Source organism: Pseudophryne corroboree, chromosome 12 (assembly GCF_028390025.1).
Source record: "Pseudophryne corroboree isolate aPseCor3 chromosome 12, aPseCor3.hap2, whole genome shotgun sequence".
Classification (NCBI taxonomy): Eukaryota; Metazoa; Chordata; class Amphibia; order Anura; family Myobatrachidae; genus Pseudophryne; species Pseudophryne corroboree.
In genome coordinates this window covers 42,501,987-42,520,651 of record NC_086455.1, presented here as the reverse complement: position 1 = coordinate 42,520,651, position 18,665 = coordinate 42,501,987, and the positions used below count along the sequence as shown (strand labels likewise).

Sequence of the window (18,665 nt, the reverse complement as noted above, 5' to 3'; positions counted from 1 at the left end):
CTTAATAATAGAGATGAGCGGGTTCGGATTTACTCGGTTCTTAACGCCAGAACTATCGCAAGTTCTTTTTTTCTGGATTTTTCTTATTGGCTAACCAAAACACGTGACGTCCGTGAGCCAATAAGGAGATTCGGATAAATCCGAGTAAAACCGAACACGCTCATCTCTACTTAATAAGCATTAATATGCGCAGCCATACAGATGTGTCCTCAGACACCCATTCTGTTTGCGCCATACGTCCTCAGATGTAGAGCTCAATTTAACACTCCACCCAGAGGTGGAATTACCATTGGTGCAGCAGGTGCATTGCGCCGGGGCCCCTGAGGACTAAAGGGCCCACTGATACCCACACCAGCAGTGAATTATCCCCTGGACCCCCAAACAGACCCTTTTGAGCAGTTTCAAAGTAACGGCCCAGTGCAGAGGGCAGGGTGGACCCCGCTGCCAGAGGAACTTGCACCTTACAAAAGTATATTGTGCAGGTTTTTGATACCTGTGCCCAACCCTATATTCGGTGTTGTATGTGTGAAACAAGTGTCATTATGGTCTGTAAATACTTTTATTTTTGCAGTCACAATGCTCAGTATAACAGACAGTACAATATTGCATATATATTAGTCCACATGTAATTTGAGTGATCACACAGTATTATCTATGTTCATAGCAGTGGGCATGCATGCAGTGTGAACAAACTGATGTGTAGAGAAATTAATGCAAACTTGATGTCATATGATGGATACAGTAATGAACAGTCTTGAGAGCAAAGAATGTCTCTATTCCAGATATATCAAGTGGCAGTTTTTTCCAAAAGGAGACTTCTGTGTCCCCCAGTATAAGTCCGAGTAACTGTGCCCAGAAGCAGTTCTCTCTCAATGAATGGTTTCTGATGGGAGTCGTGTTCTTTGAGACCGGCGTCCCTGCCTGCCAGGTGCAACTTACCCTCACGATGTGGTGTCTTGTTCCCGTTGCTCACTCTGCGGTGAGCTTCTGTGTAGCCGCTTGTGTAGCTTCAACCCTCTCCTTCCCCAGTTGTGCTCCTCAGCATGCAGTGCTGGATGTCTTCCTGGCCCTGCTGCTGGGCCACCGGGTCCTACCGGAAGCCGCACTGAACACCGGAAGTTGCATTGCCACAAGGCTCTGCTTCTTCCTGAAGTAGAAACTGAAAAACTAGTAGCAAAGGAAAGTAAAGCGAATCCCAATTTTTTTTTTTAAAATACATCAACAGCAAGAGATTAAAGAAGGAAAGTATAGGCCCTTTAGAAGACAAGTTGGGAGTCTTAATCAAAAATGATAATGACATAGCGGACAAACTAAATAACTTTTTTTCAACGGTATTTACAAGAGCGGACCAAATGTAGGGACTAACACACAATCTCAACAAAGATAATGTCCCACTGCTAAGTGCTTATTTAAGTGAGGAGGTAGTCTGTGACCGATTACAAAATGTAAAGATTAATAAGTCACCTGGTCCCGATGGAATTGACCCAAGGGTTCTTATGGAGCTTCACTCTGAACTAGCAAGACCGCTATATTTGATCTTCAAAGATTCAGTTATATCAGGTATGGTTCCCAAAGACTGGCGTATAGCGGAAATAGTGCCAATATTCAAAAAGGGAAGTAAAGCTGAACCGGGTAATTATAGAACAGTTAATCTTACATCTATAGTGGGGAAAGTATTGGAAGGTATTCTAAGGGATAGTATTCAGAAGTTCCTTGAAGCCAGTAAGGTCATTAAAAGGAATCAACATGGATTTGTGAAGGACAGATCATGTCAAACCAACTTACTTGGCTTTTATGAAACAGTTAGTGCGAACCTTGATCAGGGTAAGGAGGTGGATGTAATATTTTTACACTTTGCCAAAGCTTTAGGCACAGTACCACACTTGCGACTTATCTATAAGCTACAAGAAATAGGGCTAGGGAGCACAATATGCACTTGGGTCAGAAATTGGTTGGATAATAGGGAGCAGCGCGTTGTGGTTAATGGATCATTTTCAAATTGGACTGAAGTACTAAGTGGTGTGCCACAAGGGTCTGTACTTGGACCACTATTGTTCAACATTTTCATTACCGACCTAACAGTAGGTCTAGAGAGTATGGTGTAAATTTTTGCAGACAATACCAAATTGTGTAAGGTTATAAATACGGAGAGGGATGCTTTGTCTCTTCAGAACGACTTAGTTAAACTGGAAGCATGGGCAGCTAAATGGAGAATGAACTTCAATACAGACAAGTGTAAGGTAATGCACTGTGGTAGCAAGAACAAAAATAACACCTACATACTAAATTAGGTAATATTAGGGGATTCTGTACTGGAAAAAGACTTAGGTATTCACATAGATAGCAATCTTAAGCAGCAGTACCCAAAGTAGGATTGCAGAAAAGAAGGCTAATAAGATATTAGCATGCATAAAATGGGGAATTTATGCAAGGGACGAGAGTGGCATACTCCCATTATATAAATCATTAGTGAGGCCACATCTTGAATACTGTGTACAATTTTGGGCACCATACTACAAAAAGGATATCCTGGAGCTAGAAAAGGTCCAGAGGCAGGCGACCAAACTAATTAAGGGCATGGAAACGCTGGAATACGAGGAAAGGCTGGCAAGGCTAGGCATGCTTACACTGGAAAAGAGGAGACTAAGAGGGGACATTATCAACATCTACAAATATATAAGGGGACAATACACAGAGCTTGCGCGGGACCTGTTTTTGGTAAGATCAGCACAGAGGACATGTGGACACTCGCTTAGGTTAGAGGAGAGGAGATTCCGCACAAAGCGGTGAAAAAGGTTTTTTCACAGTAAGGATAATACGTGTTTGGAATTCCCTGCCTGAATGGCGGACTCAGTCAACACCTTTAAGAATGGGTCAGATAAATTCCTAATGGATAAGGATATCCAGTGTTATGGTGCGTAGTCACGCACTATAGTTATTAAAATAGAGGAATAAAACACAACTGCTGACATCAGTGTCACTAAAAATTTAGTCCAAAAATAATACTGCATAGGAGACCACAAATAGGTTGAACTCGATGGACAAATTGTCTTTTTTCAACCTTAGATACTACGTTACTATCGCAACTGCATCCAAATTCACTTATAGTGTACTGGGTGCTTAGGATCTATATTCTTGTCACAACAGAGTTGGTATAAATGCGCAGATTAAACACAACGCTGCGTTTATGGGATGCATGTAACAGCTCACCCTGTAATGGTCTTCAGCCTTTTTCCTAGGTTATCAGTCCAAGTCGCACACTGCTGCTGCATGCAAAGAAAGTGGCAGTGTACGGGGTACTCTTACATGTGCTTATTTTTGCAATTGGGGTGCAAACAAGGTGCACAGTCGGTACAAAACTGTGTGGTGGACTGCTTGGTGCGGCTTAGTCTCATAATCTGCGGAAAGCCAAATGGGTCTATTTGGCTCAATTTGTGAATAGATTAATGAGGGCACATATGTACATGGTAATGTCTGGTGGCACTGTGTACATTTTTAGCGCTATAGTCTTCTTGGGTAATTATCCATCAAAATATTCAGTTCTTCCCTATAATAAAGAAATCCCCAAAAACATTTTTCAAAGTCGGCAGCTAATATATTAAGCCCACCTATGAACCCATTATTAGTGTTCTTTCAGCAATAGTAGGGGTCACACCACCCTACTAGTGTGGCGAGTTATTGCGTGAATATGTTTGCCCTCCTGACAATTGGAAATGTAGGTGATTCCAGCCAATGAAACCATCATTACTCATGAATTTCCACAGTTGTCCTTTGTTGCGTCACAACAGTCTTTTCAACAAACTAAACTGCTTGCTGGTGTGCTAGGGGACGAGGAATCCAAGCATTCAGGTACAGTGCCTTGACCTGCTGTGGAACCAGCTCGGCAGACACCAGTTATTTATAAATCATATTGAAATACCATTTTAACAATATTTTTCCAAACAGCAAAATAGTATTTTCTGGTCTTTTTTATTAAGAAATATTGAAATATATGTCAAGAAACATGTAATTTTTTTATTAAGGTAACCGGCATGAAGATGGCACACAGAGCGATTCAGAAGATCCACCAGTACCTGTTGTAGAAAAGGAGATTACTCCACCCGATAATGGAAAGCTTCAGCGCCAGATAAAGCGGGAGGCTGAAGAATTATTGCACAGTCAACAAGCGTTTGTCATAGAGTTCTTTGACGATGACACTCCTCGAAAGAAGAGGTCTCAGTCCTTCACGCACAATGCAAATGCTTCTCAAAACGATGCTGACCCTACCAACAAAACGAAACCTGAAAAACGAAAAGGAGCGTTACCTGTCGAGAAGCCAAGTACTAATGGGACATCTCCACCTATGCCAGCTTCCAAACCACTGACCAACTCATCTACATTTCCTCAGAGGTCTAATTCTTTCAGAAGAGAAAAGACCGATGACCGAATTCACACAAACACAAATGCTCCTTTACCCGCAAAGCCTCCAGTGAAAAACTTTGGAAGCATCGGGAAGAAGTCCAAGCTGGCTCAGGAGTTTGTTGCTGAGTATTTGCGCAAGCAGAGTGAGGAAGTGAACGAGGCACCTGAAAAACCTATGACGTTGCCTCTGTCAACAGGAATGACACAGCCCTCAGCCAACCAGATGCAGCCATCTACAATGGTCCCCCCACCTTCAGCACCTGTGGCTCAACCCTCCGATATCCGAACTGCGAGAGTGAAAAAGAACGAGGAGGAGGACAGTTTGAGCGATGCTGGGACATATACAATTGAAACAGAGAATCAAGATAAAGAAGTTGAAGAAGCCAGGAAGATGATAGACCAGGTAATCAATGTGAGATCTTTGAGGAGAACCAAACATTTGTGTTTTATTTAATTTTTTTCCCTGGTTAAGTGGATCATTTTGATACTAAAATAACCATTTTTTAAACCACTATTTGTTATTTGATCCGTTTCCCACTAAACAGAGCAGCATTCTTTTATTTATTTTTGGAAATAGTATTTTATTATTTTGGTATTTTGATTTGTATCCGTATTATCTCAGTATAACTATTATTTAGTCCTGATTTACCCACATCCCTCAGTGTCCATGACCAGGAAAGATGATATTGACAGATTCCCATGTGGCTACTGGATGAATTCTTTGATACTTTCTGCATGTTTGAGAGACTAAGGAGTCTATTCATGAAGCAATGAAAAGAGTGGAGAAGTGAACCCGTGGAGAAGTTGCCCATGGCAACCAATCAGCTGCTCCGTGCAATTGTATAGTATGCATATTATAAATGCTACTTCAATGCTGATTGGCTGCCATGGGCAACTTCTCCACTGGCTCACTTCTCCACACTTTTCACTGCTTCATGAATAGACCCCTGTGCCACCAGGAGTTTCAGAAATTATAACCAAATTATCACACAAGAAAAATATGCTACTTGGTCGGCACTGACTTTTTATGGTTCTGTTGAACATTTTTTAACCATTTAGTTTTTGAAGAAGTCTTTCTAATGGTTTTTACAATCTGTATTATACTGTAGACTGCAAAATTACGTCTCTTTTCGGGCGTGCTAATAACTTCCTAGCACCTTGTGTATGAGTTAAAGGATAACCCCACTTTACTGTAACTTTTTAATATATATAATCGGTAATTTATATATATTAAAAAGTGACTGTCGTGAAAGTCTACTAAAGCTACCATCTATGCATCATACCACATGTCACTGAAGCCAGACTGTCTGGGTAACTCTATGGGCCGGAATCAATTACACACTGCTGCCAGCACACTTTACTGCCGATTATGGTAGGCTGGTTCTGTTCGCACCTCCAAAGGCTGCAAGCAGATTCCGCCTTCTGTGAATTAACACACATGAGTTAGAAGCAGAGTCAAATAAGTGCCAAAACTGGCGGCTTCCATGCTTACTTGAATCTGCATCTATGGGATAGATGTATGAAACAGTGAGAAGAGAGGTGAAGTTGTCCACGGCAACTAATCAGCTTTGAGGTAACATTTATCAAGTGCATTCTATAAAATTATGGGCAGCTTCTCTACTGGCTCCCTTCTCCAACTCTGTTCATTCACTGCTTAATACATCTCCCCCCGTATGTGGGATATCTGTCTGAATTCTGTATCCAGTGAATTATACAGCTGTGGGGCAGATGTATTAAGCCTGGAGAAGTGATAAAGCAGTGATTGGCTGGTGCGTTATCACCTTCCACTTATCATTACAGATTTGAAAAATGACAGGAGCTGACTGGCTGGTGCGTTATCACCTTGCACTTATCACTGCTTTATCACTTCTCCAGGCTTAATACATCTGCCCCATTGTTTGCACACACATTCATTCTAGCATGATAATAGCAAGTGGGAAGGTAGCGCTGCTGCAAATGTAGTTTTAGAAAGTGACTGATAAGTGTTGGTAGCTGTAACTTGAGAAGTTAGAATAATTAATTTGGTTAGTGGGAATAATGGGGTCTATGTACTAAAGGCCCATATAGACGGGCCGATGTGGGGAGAGATGTGTGCTGAGCGTGCGGGGAGAGACGGGGGGGGGCGCGCTCATTTCACCCAACCAATACCCCTTTTCCACTAGCTCTAAAAACACGGGTAAATGCATGGGGGCGCGCATTTACCGTGTTTTTTCCTAGTGGAAATGGCCCCCCCTGCAAATTCCCAGATGAAGTGATCCGGGAATCCTTCCCGGGTAACTTGCCGGGTTGAACATGTTTTCAACACGGTAAGCTGTGTAGTGTAAACGGAAGCCGTGTATGGAAGGGCGGCGCTGGGAGATCATGTGATCTCCCAGTGCCGGCCCTGCCGCGTCAGCAGCAGCGTCACCAACCCAGCAATATGCCGGGTTGGTGAGCTCAATGTAGAAGGGGGCTCTAGCACAGGTCGCAGCCGTGTCAGGCTCCCGGCTGCAACCCGTGCTACAAGTGGAAAAGGGGTACAACTCCTAAAAGTAATTTTTCAAACACATGGTAGGTAGAAGCTGATTGGCTGGTACTTTCTCTCCATCCACTTTAGCAGCGTAACTTTCAACTAACGAATAACTACCAAGAATTCTGCTGCTGCTATTATTATTTTTATTATTACTACAGTATGTACATTATTCTATTATTCGTATTTTTATTATTTCTACTACTATTTTTATTCTTAATATTATTACTGTTATTAATAATGTAAGCTTCTCTCTAGACAATAAAGCTAGTATTATTCTTTACTTGTCCACACAAATGGATTGGGATATGTAGCATAATTTAGGCCATTTTTTTCCGGTCATTCAGAATTCTTATCTAGCTGGAACATTTAACGCACATGCCGTTATTTTTTACTTTTCAATTGATGACGTATGATACAGAGAGACACTATTTGTTACTATGTAATTGCTTAGTTAAGGAAGGGAAATAAGACTGTACTGGATGCAATGTAATGATTTCATTTGTATGTAGGTATTTGGAGTGTTTGAACCTGAGGAGTATTCCAGAATTTCCTCTGCAGTTTACAGGCCAGTCATTAAGCTGGAAAAGGAGGAATCGTCACTGAATGAGAATAGCATACATCACCAGGCTCTAATACTGTCCACAACTCACTCTGTAAAAATAAATAGTGGTCCTCAGACTGATGTGCAGGTAGGTTCAGGAGCCACCGATCACTGGTTACTGTACTGAGAAAGAACCTCTTTTTTGTTTTGATTTAAACCATCCATCTGACTTGTTATTGGCACCTTTTTGTATTCAGCCTTAATCTCCTGTGGGTGTGGTATGAGTTGCCGGCGGCCGGGTCCCACGTCGGCCAGCATATCGGCAACGGGATCCCGACTGCTGGCTTGCCGACAGCGGGGTGAGCGCAAATGAGCCCCTTGTGGGCTCGTTGCGGGCACGGTGGTGCGCTACGCACGCCTTGCTATCTATTCTCCCTCCAGGGGGGTTGTGTACCCCCAAGAGGTGTCGGTATGCCGGTTGTCAGGATTCAGGCTCCGGTATACTGTGCGCCGGAATCCCAACAACTGGTATACTGAATACCACCCATCTCCTGTATGTCCTTGTTACATAGTTTTGATGTGAGAGAGGATAGAACAAACTTTAGGAATTCAGGATCAGAGCTGGATTAAAGGTGCTGGGTGCCCAGGGGCAACAAATTTGTGGGGGGCCCCAGTATTAAAATTGCTGATAAACACCCACACCCCCATTCAGACACACAACACCCACCCCTCCCTCCTGTACAGACACCTCCCTGTACAAACACCTCCCCGTACAGGCCCCTTCCATGTACAGACACACACACCTCCTCTCTCTCTTTCTCTACCTGGACCATCAGGGAGGAGCACCCCAGTACAACTGAGCACCACACGCTGCCAACTGACGCACACTGTCTTTTCATGGTTTCTCCTCACCATCCCGTGAGACTCACTGGAGACAGACGACCTCCACGGTGGCCACTTGTGATGTTACTAAATAGCTCAGCCGCCGGAGGGGTACCACTTGATACATCTGTGTGTGGGGGCCGGGCCACTAATGTGAAGTGGCCCCGGGACAACCACCCCTGTTGCCCCTACCTTATTTCAGATCTGTTCAGGATATCCGAATGTTTGCAATAGCAGAGTATTTCTGAAGATGAATGATCTATGGGGGGCAGTGCCCGATACAGTTCTCTGACTGTGTGTGATAGGTACATTACAGAAGGTAGCCACAGCCTTAAGGGGAGATTTATGAAAGCTTGGAGACAGATAAAGTATCAACCAATCAGCTCTTAACTGACGTTTTACAAGCTGTGATTAAAAAAACGACAGGAGCTGATGGGTTAGTACTTTATCTCTCTCCACTTTCTCCCAGCTTTTATAAATATTTCCCTAAGTGTTTTGCCCAGCATTTTCTTACAGAATAGCGGTCTCCTGATGCATGTGATGTCAAATGCGTCTCTGTAAATGAACTTTATACAACCAGCTTGTTTATTGTTTCTGTATCCCTAACGTTTACAGGTTGCAAAATCGTCTGGCTCCAATGCTAAAGGTGGCCAGAAATGGGTTTCCCGGTGGGCAAGTCTTGCAGACAGCTACCCTGATGCCTCTCCGACTTCTCCTTTAGAAGCCCAGAAGCTGGGATTAAGTGTTGATGATGGTAAATAGTGTTAAAACTGTCTAGAATAAAAGCTTTTGTTTATGGATGGGTTCAAGTATTTTGAGGTTGAAATTCCCAGAGCACAGTGGTCATGGCTCATTGGAAATGATTCTCTTTATTGCTGATCTGTCACAGGTTTAACCTCTTAATGCTGCTCTTGAGTCACCTGAAGCCCCTTGAATACTTTGAAAAGAATGTTTGGGCAGTCTTTTCTTTTTACAGTTTGTGAGGTTGGTGATTTAGAGATCAGCATAGAAATGCAGTAATTTGGATATAGCAGGGGTTCTCAACTACAGTCATCCAGTACCACAAACAGGTCATGTTTTGTGGATTTCTTTAATCATCTACAGGTGATTCAGAAATTATTTCACCTGCGTCCACAGTCAGAAATCTTCAAAACATGACGTGTTGATTTTGAGAATCCTTAAAATAAAGTATCTTTGTGTGTGTGTGTGTATAAAACCTCTTTTTAATGTAATTATCTCTCTCTTCTTTCTTTTAAACATTATCTTGGCAATAAACATCCACCAATTGGCTAACTTCCTCCTGTTTAGGAGATTTTATTGAGCACATGGAAATTCCCAGTGAAGGTGATCCTGCTTTCCCCTCAAGGACAAGGCGACTTCTTCCTCAGCTCCCACCCAATGACAAGTCTGAAAGCTCTACACCAACTATTTTGGTCTGTTCCGAGTCTTACTCAGATGTTCCTCAAAAAAAGGTGACCGAAGATGAGGGGAAAACTGTGCCTACAGACCCTAACAGTTTACTATTTATACAGGAAGATCTGGACCCAGACAGTCTTAGCGATGCCAGCAAGTCAGATGATGGTATCCTGTCTAGCAGAAATTCTAACCAACTATCTAATGTGTCTAAAAATGAGTGGAGGAGAGAGGACCTTAGAATCCAGGACCCAAATATTCAGAGAATAAATAAGATTGCTAATGAACCGAAGCCCACTTGCTTTAATGTAGGAAATAATAGCGAGATGGGAAGCTTATCCCATGTAAACTCCATGCTGCCCAGTTTAGAGATACACCCAGAATATAAAAGTCATGATGTGCAAATGAAACCAAAAGGTAATCTGTACTCAACACAGGAGCCGCCAACCAATGGAAAGATGGTTAACCAACTACTGAAAAATGAAAATGAATCTGCAAGAGATCCAGTTTCATTTGTTAGACAGGAAAGTTTTACCAAAGACAAATCTAGCAGCAACATCTCTCCCAATAAACTTCCTCATATCTCCACTCACCCCCTTCTTAAAGACTTGCATGTTACGAAGTCAAACACTGACTACAGTCAGGAAACACAGCAGATCCTGAAGGAGACTGAAAATGCTTTGGCCGCTCTAGAAGCCAAGCTCTTTTCTCAGAATAATCTTGAGGAGATAGAGAATGTTCCTTGCCCTCAAGAAGACTCGTTATCGGCAGATTCCGATGTGGATACAGCAAGCACAGTCAGTTTGGTAAGTGATAAGAATGTGCCGAGTCATACACAAAAGAGCAGGGTGGTGGGTCTTCACAAGGAAAAATCCTCCTCGTCATCCTCGATACAGGATCAATACAGCCAATCCAGTGCTCGTGAGAGGCTCTCTGAAAAACGCAGGACTGGCCCTGCCGAGGGAGGAAGCAGGAGAGATGTAACCAAGAGGTTTGAAATGAAGCGCAGCACTGGGACTCGTGGTTCACTAGATTTCACAGATGAAGAAAGAAGTACCAGTCTTCCTTACATACCCGTTGGTGACACAGTGTCCTCAGATTATGAACATTCCTCAAGGAATCTCTCTAGAAGGAGACCTTATGCCCAGTCCACTAAAGAGGATGCAAGCAAAATGTCAGCAAATACTCAAAAAGTTCAACAAGCTCTTACCCGTTCAAATAGCCTATCAACACCCAGACCGACAAGGGCATCGAAGTTACGCCGTGCCCGCCTTGGTGAAGCATCAGACAATGAAAGTGCAGATGCAGAGAGGTTGAATATTAGCCCGGAAGCTTCTTCTGCAAACTCCTCCTCCGCCAAAAGTTCTAATGAATCAAAAAAGCTCTCCCGTCTTGATATTCTGGCCATGCCAAGAAAACGCACTGGTTCATTCACGGTTCCAAGTGATTCTGAAACTTCTTCCTCAAGAACAGGTTTTTCAGGCCGTAGCATGGACAACAGTTATGCAGGTCGCAAAACAACCATGGCAGAAGTTAAACAACCGATTGTGAAACCACAGGTGCCTACAACCAAACAACCGTTAACCAGAGCGCGACCTGGTAGCGTCAAGTACCCCTCCACATCCAGTGAGTTTTTGGTTTTTTATTCTACTGTTCTTTTATGTTGCTAATCCATTTTCTGTTGCTTTTCTTAAGTCTGAAGTTTACTCCTGGTACAGTTTAAAAATATTAATGTTGTATAGATTTTTTACAATTTAATGCTGCAGTTTTGGAATCCAGGCGCCTGTTCCGTTGGAGAACAGCACAAGGCCATTGCTGATTATCTTTCCTGGTTCCTTTTTGTGAACTTGTGATTTGTGTTCTTTTTTAAATTAATTTAAAGAAACATGCTATTGTTTGTAGCTGGCAGAGTATAAAATGTTGGCTTTTGCTGAATGGAAAAAACATCAATAAAAATGTAAGTTCCAAATATACAGACATAATAGATGTTGTATCTAAATGAATTGGTTTTCACCCCCTCTTGGTAGCACACTAACCTTTTTATATCAGTCTCTACCTCATCACTGGGTTTTATATTTCTCTTTTCTGAGTCTATTTTACTTTTCATGGTTTAGATAATTGATCAATATATTTTAGATCTTCCAAGGGGGCTTACGTGTTAATGAGCGTGAAGCCGCAAATAGTAACAAAACATGTACAGTATGGTGATAGAAAGTTATCACAGTCTTTTTTTTAGGGATTTGTGACATGGTTTTAGTTACTGTAGATGCTGCTTATTAACAGATTATATATCGGGTTGCTAGAAGTGCCTGGTTAACATAATTTCTTTGAGTTTATACATGCATATAATGTTTTTTATGTATCTTATTTATTATTTGCGGTTTCATCACATTATTACATACTCCCCTCTGTTTATTTGCAGTCATATTTGTTTCTTTTGTTCTAAAAACATTTCTGTGCAGAAACTGAGGCCCTGCAGGTAACATTACAGCTGCTTTGGGCTCTCCAAGCTATAGAGCTATAGCGTATACAGATGGGTCCACGTTTATCTTGGCCTTTAATAGTATTAATTGAGCCAGGTCACTCAGACTTAATCCCCTGCTGTAATGACTTAATCCCCTGCTGTAATGACTTAATCCCTTGATGTATTGTTCTCTGTATTGTATTGCAGCTGAGAACAATAGATTAAGTGTTTATGTTAATAAACCATGGTGTGCCTAGGCGCAGCAAAGAACTCAAGATAAAGGTGGACCCATCTGTATGTCCTCGATAGTGTCTGGCAGTGTATACTGGCACCTGTAGTTCCACCACTGGTGAGCCACAAGTCTATTACAATATTAGTGCATGAAATAAAGGTGTATCTGCAAGATGCGGTCAGGATCCCGGCAGTTGGAATCCAGAGACTGCTCAGAATACCAACACCAGGATCCTTACATGGATCGAATTGCTGGTGTCGCTATCCTGACCGCTGGGATCCCAAACGAAGGGCTGCTGGGACTCTAGAGAGGTAAGACGTGGGACGTGGGGTGCAGGTTAGGTTTAGGCTACGGGGGGAGGGGTAGGCTGCAGGTGTAGGAGGGATAAGGTTACGCTGTGGGGAGTTAGGGTTAGCAAACTCGGGGAGGGTTATGGTTAGTCTGTGAGTGAGGGAGGGTTAGGTGTAGGCTACAAGGAGGAGGGAATAGGGTTAGGCGCCACCAAGGAGGGTTAGGATTAGGATTGCGTGGGGGAGGGGAGGGTTACACTGCGGGTAGGCGGAGTTAGGGTTAGGCATCCTCGGGGAGGGTTATAGTTAGTCTGCGGGGAGGGTTAGATGTAGGGTTCGTGGAGGAGGGATTAGGGTTAGGCACCACGAGGAAGGTTAGGATTAGGATTGCGTGGGGGAGGGGAGGGTTACACTGCGGGTAGGCGGAGTTAGGGTTAGGCATCCTCGGGGAGGGTTATAGTTAGTCTGCGGGGAGGGTTAGATGTAGGGTTCGTGGAGGAGGGATTAGGGTCAGGCTCCATGAGGAAGGTTAGGATTAGGCTTGCTGGGGGGGAGGGTTAGAGTAAAACTGCGGGAAAGGTAGGTTAGGGTTAGGGATTAGTGTTGGCTTACTTAATTAGTAAGTGTAGGGATTTTAATCAGCGGGATGCCGCTGTTGATATTTTGACTGCCAATATTTCAAGCGCCAGGATATCGTATGTATTCGGTAACTATGACTGGTGTCAAGGCTCTGGCATCGTTCACCAGACAATATGGTGATTTTCACCAGATGAAAAGCCATATTATTATCTCGTGAGTTGTACCATGCTGCATTATGGCGCTGTATGCGGACCCGTGCCAGTATATTTTACTCTACCAGACAATTCGTGAATTAAGGCTGCACCACTGTGAATTCTTTAGGCTGGAAAGACCAAAACTGCTCAATGTAATTTGTGCTTCTACAACAAAAGAAACATAGATGTCTGTAAATCCTCTCAATTGAATACATAATTAGGGTTTCTTCTATCTAAGGGCTAGATTTAGTAATGCATACGTAGCTGTGACTGGTGAATTGTCTGCCTTTAGAACTGTGATTTCATGGTCTGGAATCTATAACCATTTTGTTACAACCCATTTCTGACCTTGTGCCGGTTACAGTGTGCATTATGTTGAATCTAGCCCTGTGTGACCAAATCAAGATTCTTTTCTATTAATTGTTTAGAGAAAAAAGACCTGATCTAATCTTTTCACAGACTTACAGAGACAAAATACAAGTTGCTGTTCTAGAAGACCATTTTTTATTGCTCTCTCCAAAGGGGACAGGTATCAAACCTTAGGGGGAACATTTACTAAGCAGTGATAAGAGCGGAGAAGTGAGCCAGGGGAGAAATTTCCCCATCAACCAATCAGGAGCTCTGTATCCTTTTATAGTATGCAAATTATAGATGTTACTTCAGTGCTGATTGGTTGCCATGGGCAACTTCTCCACTGGCTCACTTCTCTTCTCTTATCACTGCTTAGCAAATGTACCCCTTAGGGAGGTAAAGTGGAGCAGCTGCTCATAGCCTCTACTGTAGCTATAGTTTATCTAGCATCTATGAAATGACAGTTACAAGCGGATTGGTTGCTATAGGCAACTTCTACACTTTTTCGCTCTCTAAGGCTTGATACATCTCCCCCTAAAACTTTAAGCTCTAGGTTTTGCACCTGGAAGACTACACTAGCTATTTGCCGTGTGATTGTTGTTTGGTGCTGGAGTTCATGAGGTTTACGCCTCATACAGGAGAGCAGAGCTGGAGCAAGTCAGCTTTGCTCACAGTCATTCACTGACGTTACACACGCCAAACAAACCTCTCTATTTGATAAATTAGCCGTAGATTGGAACCTAATGTCCAAGTTGACTGTTGTGTGGCCAGCTCTAGGGGAACTTCATTTATCAAAGATACTAGACGGCGGTTGCATTATATATTTATTAATATTTTCTTATATAGCGTCGGCATATTCCATTGCACTTTACAGCTGGGAATAAAACCATAATAGAACAGTAATAAAAAAATGTGGGTAATAACAGACAGACGGAGAGGTAAGAGGGCCCTGCTCGCAAGCATACACTCTATAGGGAAATAGGCATTGATACATAAGGATAAGTATTGCATATCAGTACAGCCGTATTGCAGTGGTTCTTGGTGAGGTGTATGTTGGCCCAGGGCTAGTCTGATATGTGAGTGGAGAAAGAGAAAATATGTAAAGTTATGGGTGGACTATGTAGTGGGGAGTTAGTTAATAGAATAGCTTACTGAGGTTACGTAGGCGGTTCTGGAATTTAAAAGCGGCGAGCTTAAGGGTAACGCTTGAAAGTTGGAGGCTAGAAGAAAATCTTTGGTTCATAGCCTTATCTGTAAGTTTTTTTTATATTGAATAAATGTAAATATCAGTGACTGAGAGAGCAGAGCAGCAGAAGATGAACATTTTGCAAGGAAGATAGATTGTAGGGGTGGGAGTCTGTTCAGGGAAGACCAGTAAGGAGACTCCAGAAATGATCAGTGCGGGAACGAATGAGTGCGTGAATTTATTTTTGCAGGGCCTTGTGTGAGATACAGATGTATTCTGGATCTCTCTCTTAAATGCATGCAACAGGATTTGGAAACAGATTAAATGTGGGGAACAAAAGAAAATGAAGGATGACACCTAGGTAGCAAGCTCGACGGGAGGGTTGATTGTCTTGTTATAAACCGTGATAGAGATATCCGGTTGAAAACTACTTTTGGCTGGTAGAAATGTTATTAATTCTATTTTGTTAGGACTAAGTTTGAGGTGGCGAGATGACATCCAAGATGAATAGGCACCCAACTATTTTTTTTTGCTGGATCCCTAATGCCAGCACTGGGTATCGTTCTGCCAACCCAACTATAGATGGCGTAAGCGATACAGTCATCAACATATATAAGCTAAGCTTACCGCTATTTGCTAAATACTGAACAGATGTCATGACCCCATTTAGCAACTTGTATATTGGCTCTTATTAATACACATAATTCCTATCTCTCAATGGTGGTTAGGAAAGTATTGATCTTTTAACATTCTCTTTCTCCAAAACCAATTCATTTTATAAGCTTCGAGACGGAGACAGCAGGGTTCAGATTACATTTCTACATCTGAGGAGGAGTATGGCTCTAATCACAGCACTCCTAAACACAAACGATCCCATGCTTCAACAGCCACACAGACTCCTAGGACACATAACGTGTCGCACCGTCAGCGCCACAACAGACTCCAGGATGACGATGATGATGATGACCAGAAGGTGTACAATAACTTCATAGCCCAGTCTGCAGAAATTGCTGAAATAGCTAGGTGAGTGCTGGCATTGTGAATATCTCTATATTAAAATTGACTGCTGATAAAAATGATGTCATCACTTTGGAATGCAGTAGCTGTTGGTATGAACTGTAACCCCTCCCACCAGTTTAAGGGGTACATTTACTAAGCAGTGATAAGAGTGGAGAAGTGAGCCAGTGGAGAAATTTCCCCATTAACCAATCAGCAGCTCTGTATCATTTTATAGTATGCAAATTATAGACGTTACTTCAGTGCTGATTGGTTGCCATGGGCAACTTCTCCACTGGCTCACTTCCCTGCTCTTATCACTGCTTAGTAAATTTACCCCTTAGTGACAATAGAAAGTGAGAGCCTGGACAGTGATAGACAATGGGTAGAAAGTGTAGGAGTGGGAAAGAGAGAGAAAAGGGGTGGAAAGTGTGCAGCCAAAGTGTTGGGGTAGGGGGTGGAGGGGAGAGAAGGAGAAAGATGGAGAGAGAGAGCAGGGTGGTGGAGGCTGACAGACAGAAGTAAAATAAATAAAAGCTGGGCAACACTGACCAGTACAGTTAGTGTTTAATAAGCAACACATTTATTTTCCCCCAATCAAAAGCAGGAACAGGGTTTTTTATGCAATTATGGCACACTTACCGCCTTTCAAGTTCTCTCTGGGAGAAGCCCGGAGAGGAGCTACAGCTGGCAAGTTTGGGGGGCAGGTTCATAATTAGGCCCTACCCCCATAGCGCAAAATGCTGTGGTTTACAGCTGTGTGTAAAGGGAGTGAGGCTAAATTGCTCGATTCATGTCATTATGCCAGGGGCAATAACATAATGTTTAAACATTTGTGCAGGGGTGTATCTAGGGGTCTGAGCGCCCCTGGCAAAGTAAGGAACTGGCGTCCCCCCACCTCCCCCACCTAGGGACACAGAGATGGGAGTTACAATTAGCTTAGGTCAGGGACACTGAGGGAGAATTACAGGGAGGGTGCGAGTAGGGACAATGAGGTGGAGGGCTTACAGGGAGGCTGTGGTCAGGGGCACTGAGGGGCAGTTACAGGGAGGGTGTGGGCTGGGACACTGAGGGGCAGTTACAGGGAGGCTGTGGTCAGGGGCACTGAGGGGCAGTTACAGGGAGGGTGTGGGCTGGGACACTGAGGGGGAATTACAGGAGGGTGTGGGCAGGGACACTGAGGGGGGAGTCACAGGGAGGCTGAGGTAAGGGAGACTAAGAAGGAATTACAGGGAGGGTTCCGGTAGGGAGAATGAGAGGAAGGGGCTACAGGGAGGTTGAGGTCAAGGACACTGAGGGGCAATTACAGGGAGGGTGCGGGAAGGGACACTGAGCGGGAATTACAGGAGTGTGCGGACCGTAACACTGAGGGGTGAGTTACAGGGAGGCTGAGGTAAGGAACACTGAGGGAGAATTACGGTTAGGGAGTAGGCGGGGACACTGAGGAGGAATTACGAGGAGGGTGTGGGCAGGAACAGTGAGATGGAATTACGGGAGGGCTCAGGCAAAGAGGCTGAGGGGGAATTACGAGGAGTGTTCAGACAGGGACTCTGAGGGGGAATTATGGTTAGGGTGCGGGCAGGGACACTGAGAGGGAATTACGGGGAGGGTGCAGGCAGGGATACTGAGGGGGAATTATGGTTAGGGTGCAGGCAGGGACACTGAGAGGGAATTACGGGGAGGGTGCGGGCAGGGATACTGAGGGGGAATTATGGTTAGGGTGCAGGCAGGGACACTGAGAAGGAATTACGGGGAGGGTGCGGGCAGGGATACTGAGGGGGAATTATGGGAAGGTTGTGGGCAGGGACACTTAGAGGGAATTACAGGAGTGTATGGGCAGGGTCACTGAGGGGGCAGTTACAGGGATGGTGCGGGCAGGGACACTGAGGGGGAATTACAAGGAGGGTGCAAGCAGGGACACCGAGGGGATATATGCACACATACAGTTAAAAACCCCTCTCTAGGTGTGATGGCACTACATGTCCCAGCAAATCCAGTTGACAAGGTGCGCTGGGACTTGTAGTCTCAACACAGCTGCACATGCAGTCACTGGTCTAGATACCTCTCCATACAGAGCTCTTTGTAACCTGTGATCCAGACTGCCAGGATAGACCATGCAGTGCAGCTATGGTACCGCAGAAAATGTACAGGTATGCTCATGCTGCACTGCTGACTGGTGCTGATTGTAGTGTCTGGTGACAGGCCGAGTAGGAGCGGATGAGGAAGAGGAGGTGTCTCGCGGCTCGCCCCCTCCCCATACCTGGAAGTGCCTCGCTTCCCAGGCTATATTCACCATCATTGTGACTGTAGTCACAGAGAGTGTCAGAGTGCAATACGCTTCTGAGAGTCCAGCAGTGGATGAGCACTGCTAAGGATGACTTAGTTCTCACTGAGTATATCACTCAGTGAGAACTACTATGTCATTCTACTCCCTGGAGAGGGTGGCACTGCCGGGCCGCGCCTCCCCCCCCCCCCCCCCTCCTTTGCCGGCGCCCCTGGCAAGTGCCATCCTGGCCAATAGGAAGATACAGTCCTGCTTATGTGTATAGAAATATTATTTTAATTGGGGCCATTATATTTAATTAATGATAAAAGCACCAATTATCACGATGTAGTTATAATGC

At 43.9% G+C, this 18,665-nt stretch overlaps 1 protein-coding gene across 9 annotated transcripts in view; it reads left to right on the top strand.

The window, feature by feature from the left end:
* Positions 1-18,665, top strand: part of CEP170B (centrosomal protein 170B) — a 102,883-nt gene that overhangs the window by 50,207 nt on the left and 34,011 nt on the right. For 5 of the 9 annotated variants that reach the window (XM_063947410.1, XM_063947405.1, XM_063947406.1 and 2 more), the window contains exons 10-14: positions 4,023-4,804; positions 7,423-7,602; positions 8,952-9,090; positions 9,645-11,375; positions 15,828-16,068. In XM_063947410.1, the coding sequence (XP_063803480.1) occupies positions 4,023-4,804; positions 7,423-7,602; positions 8,952-9,090; positions 9,645-11,375; positions 15,828-16,068 (3,073 nt within the window). The remainder of the gene's footprint in view (positions 1-4,022; positions 4,805-7,422; positions 7,603-8,951; positions 9,091-9,644; positions 11,376-15,827; positions 16,069-18,665) is intronic. The other 4 variants (XM_063947411.1, XM_063947408.1, XM_063947409.1 and 1 more) reach the window with 1 other exon arrangement.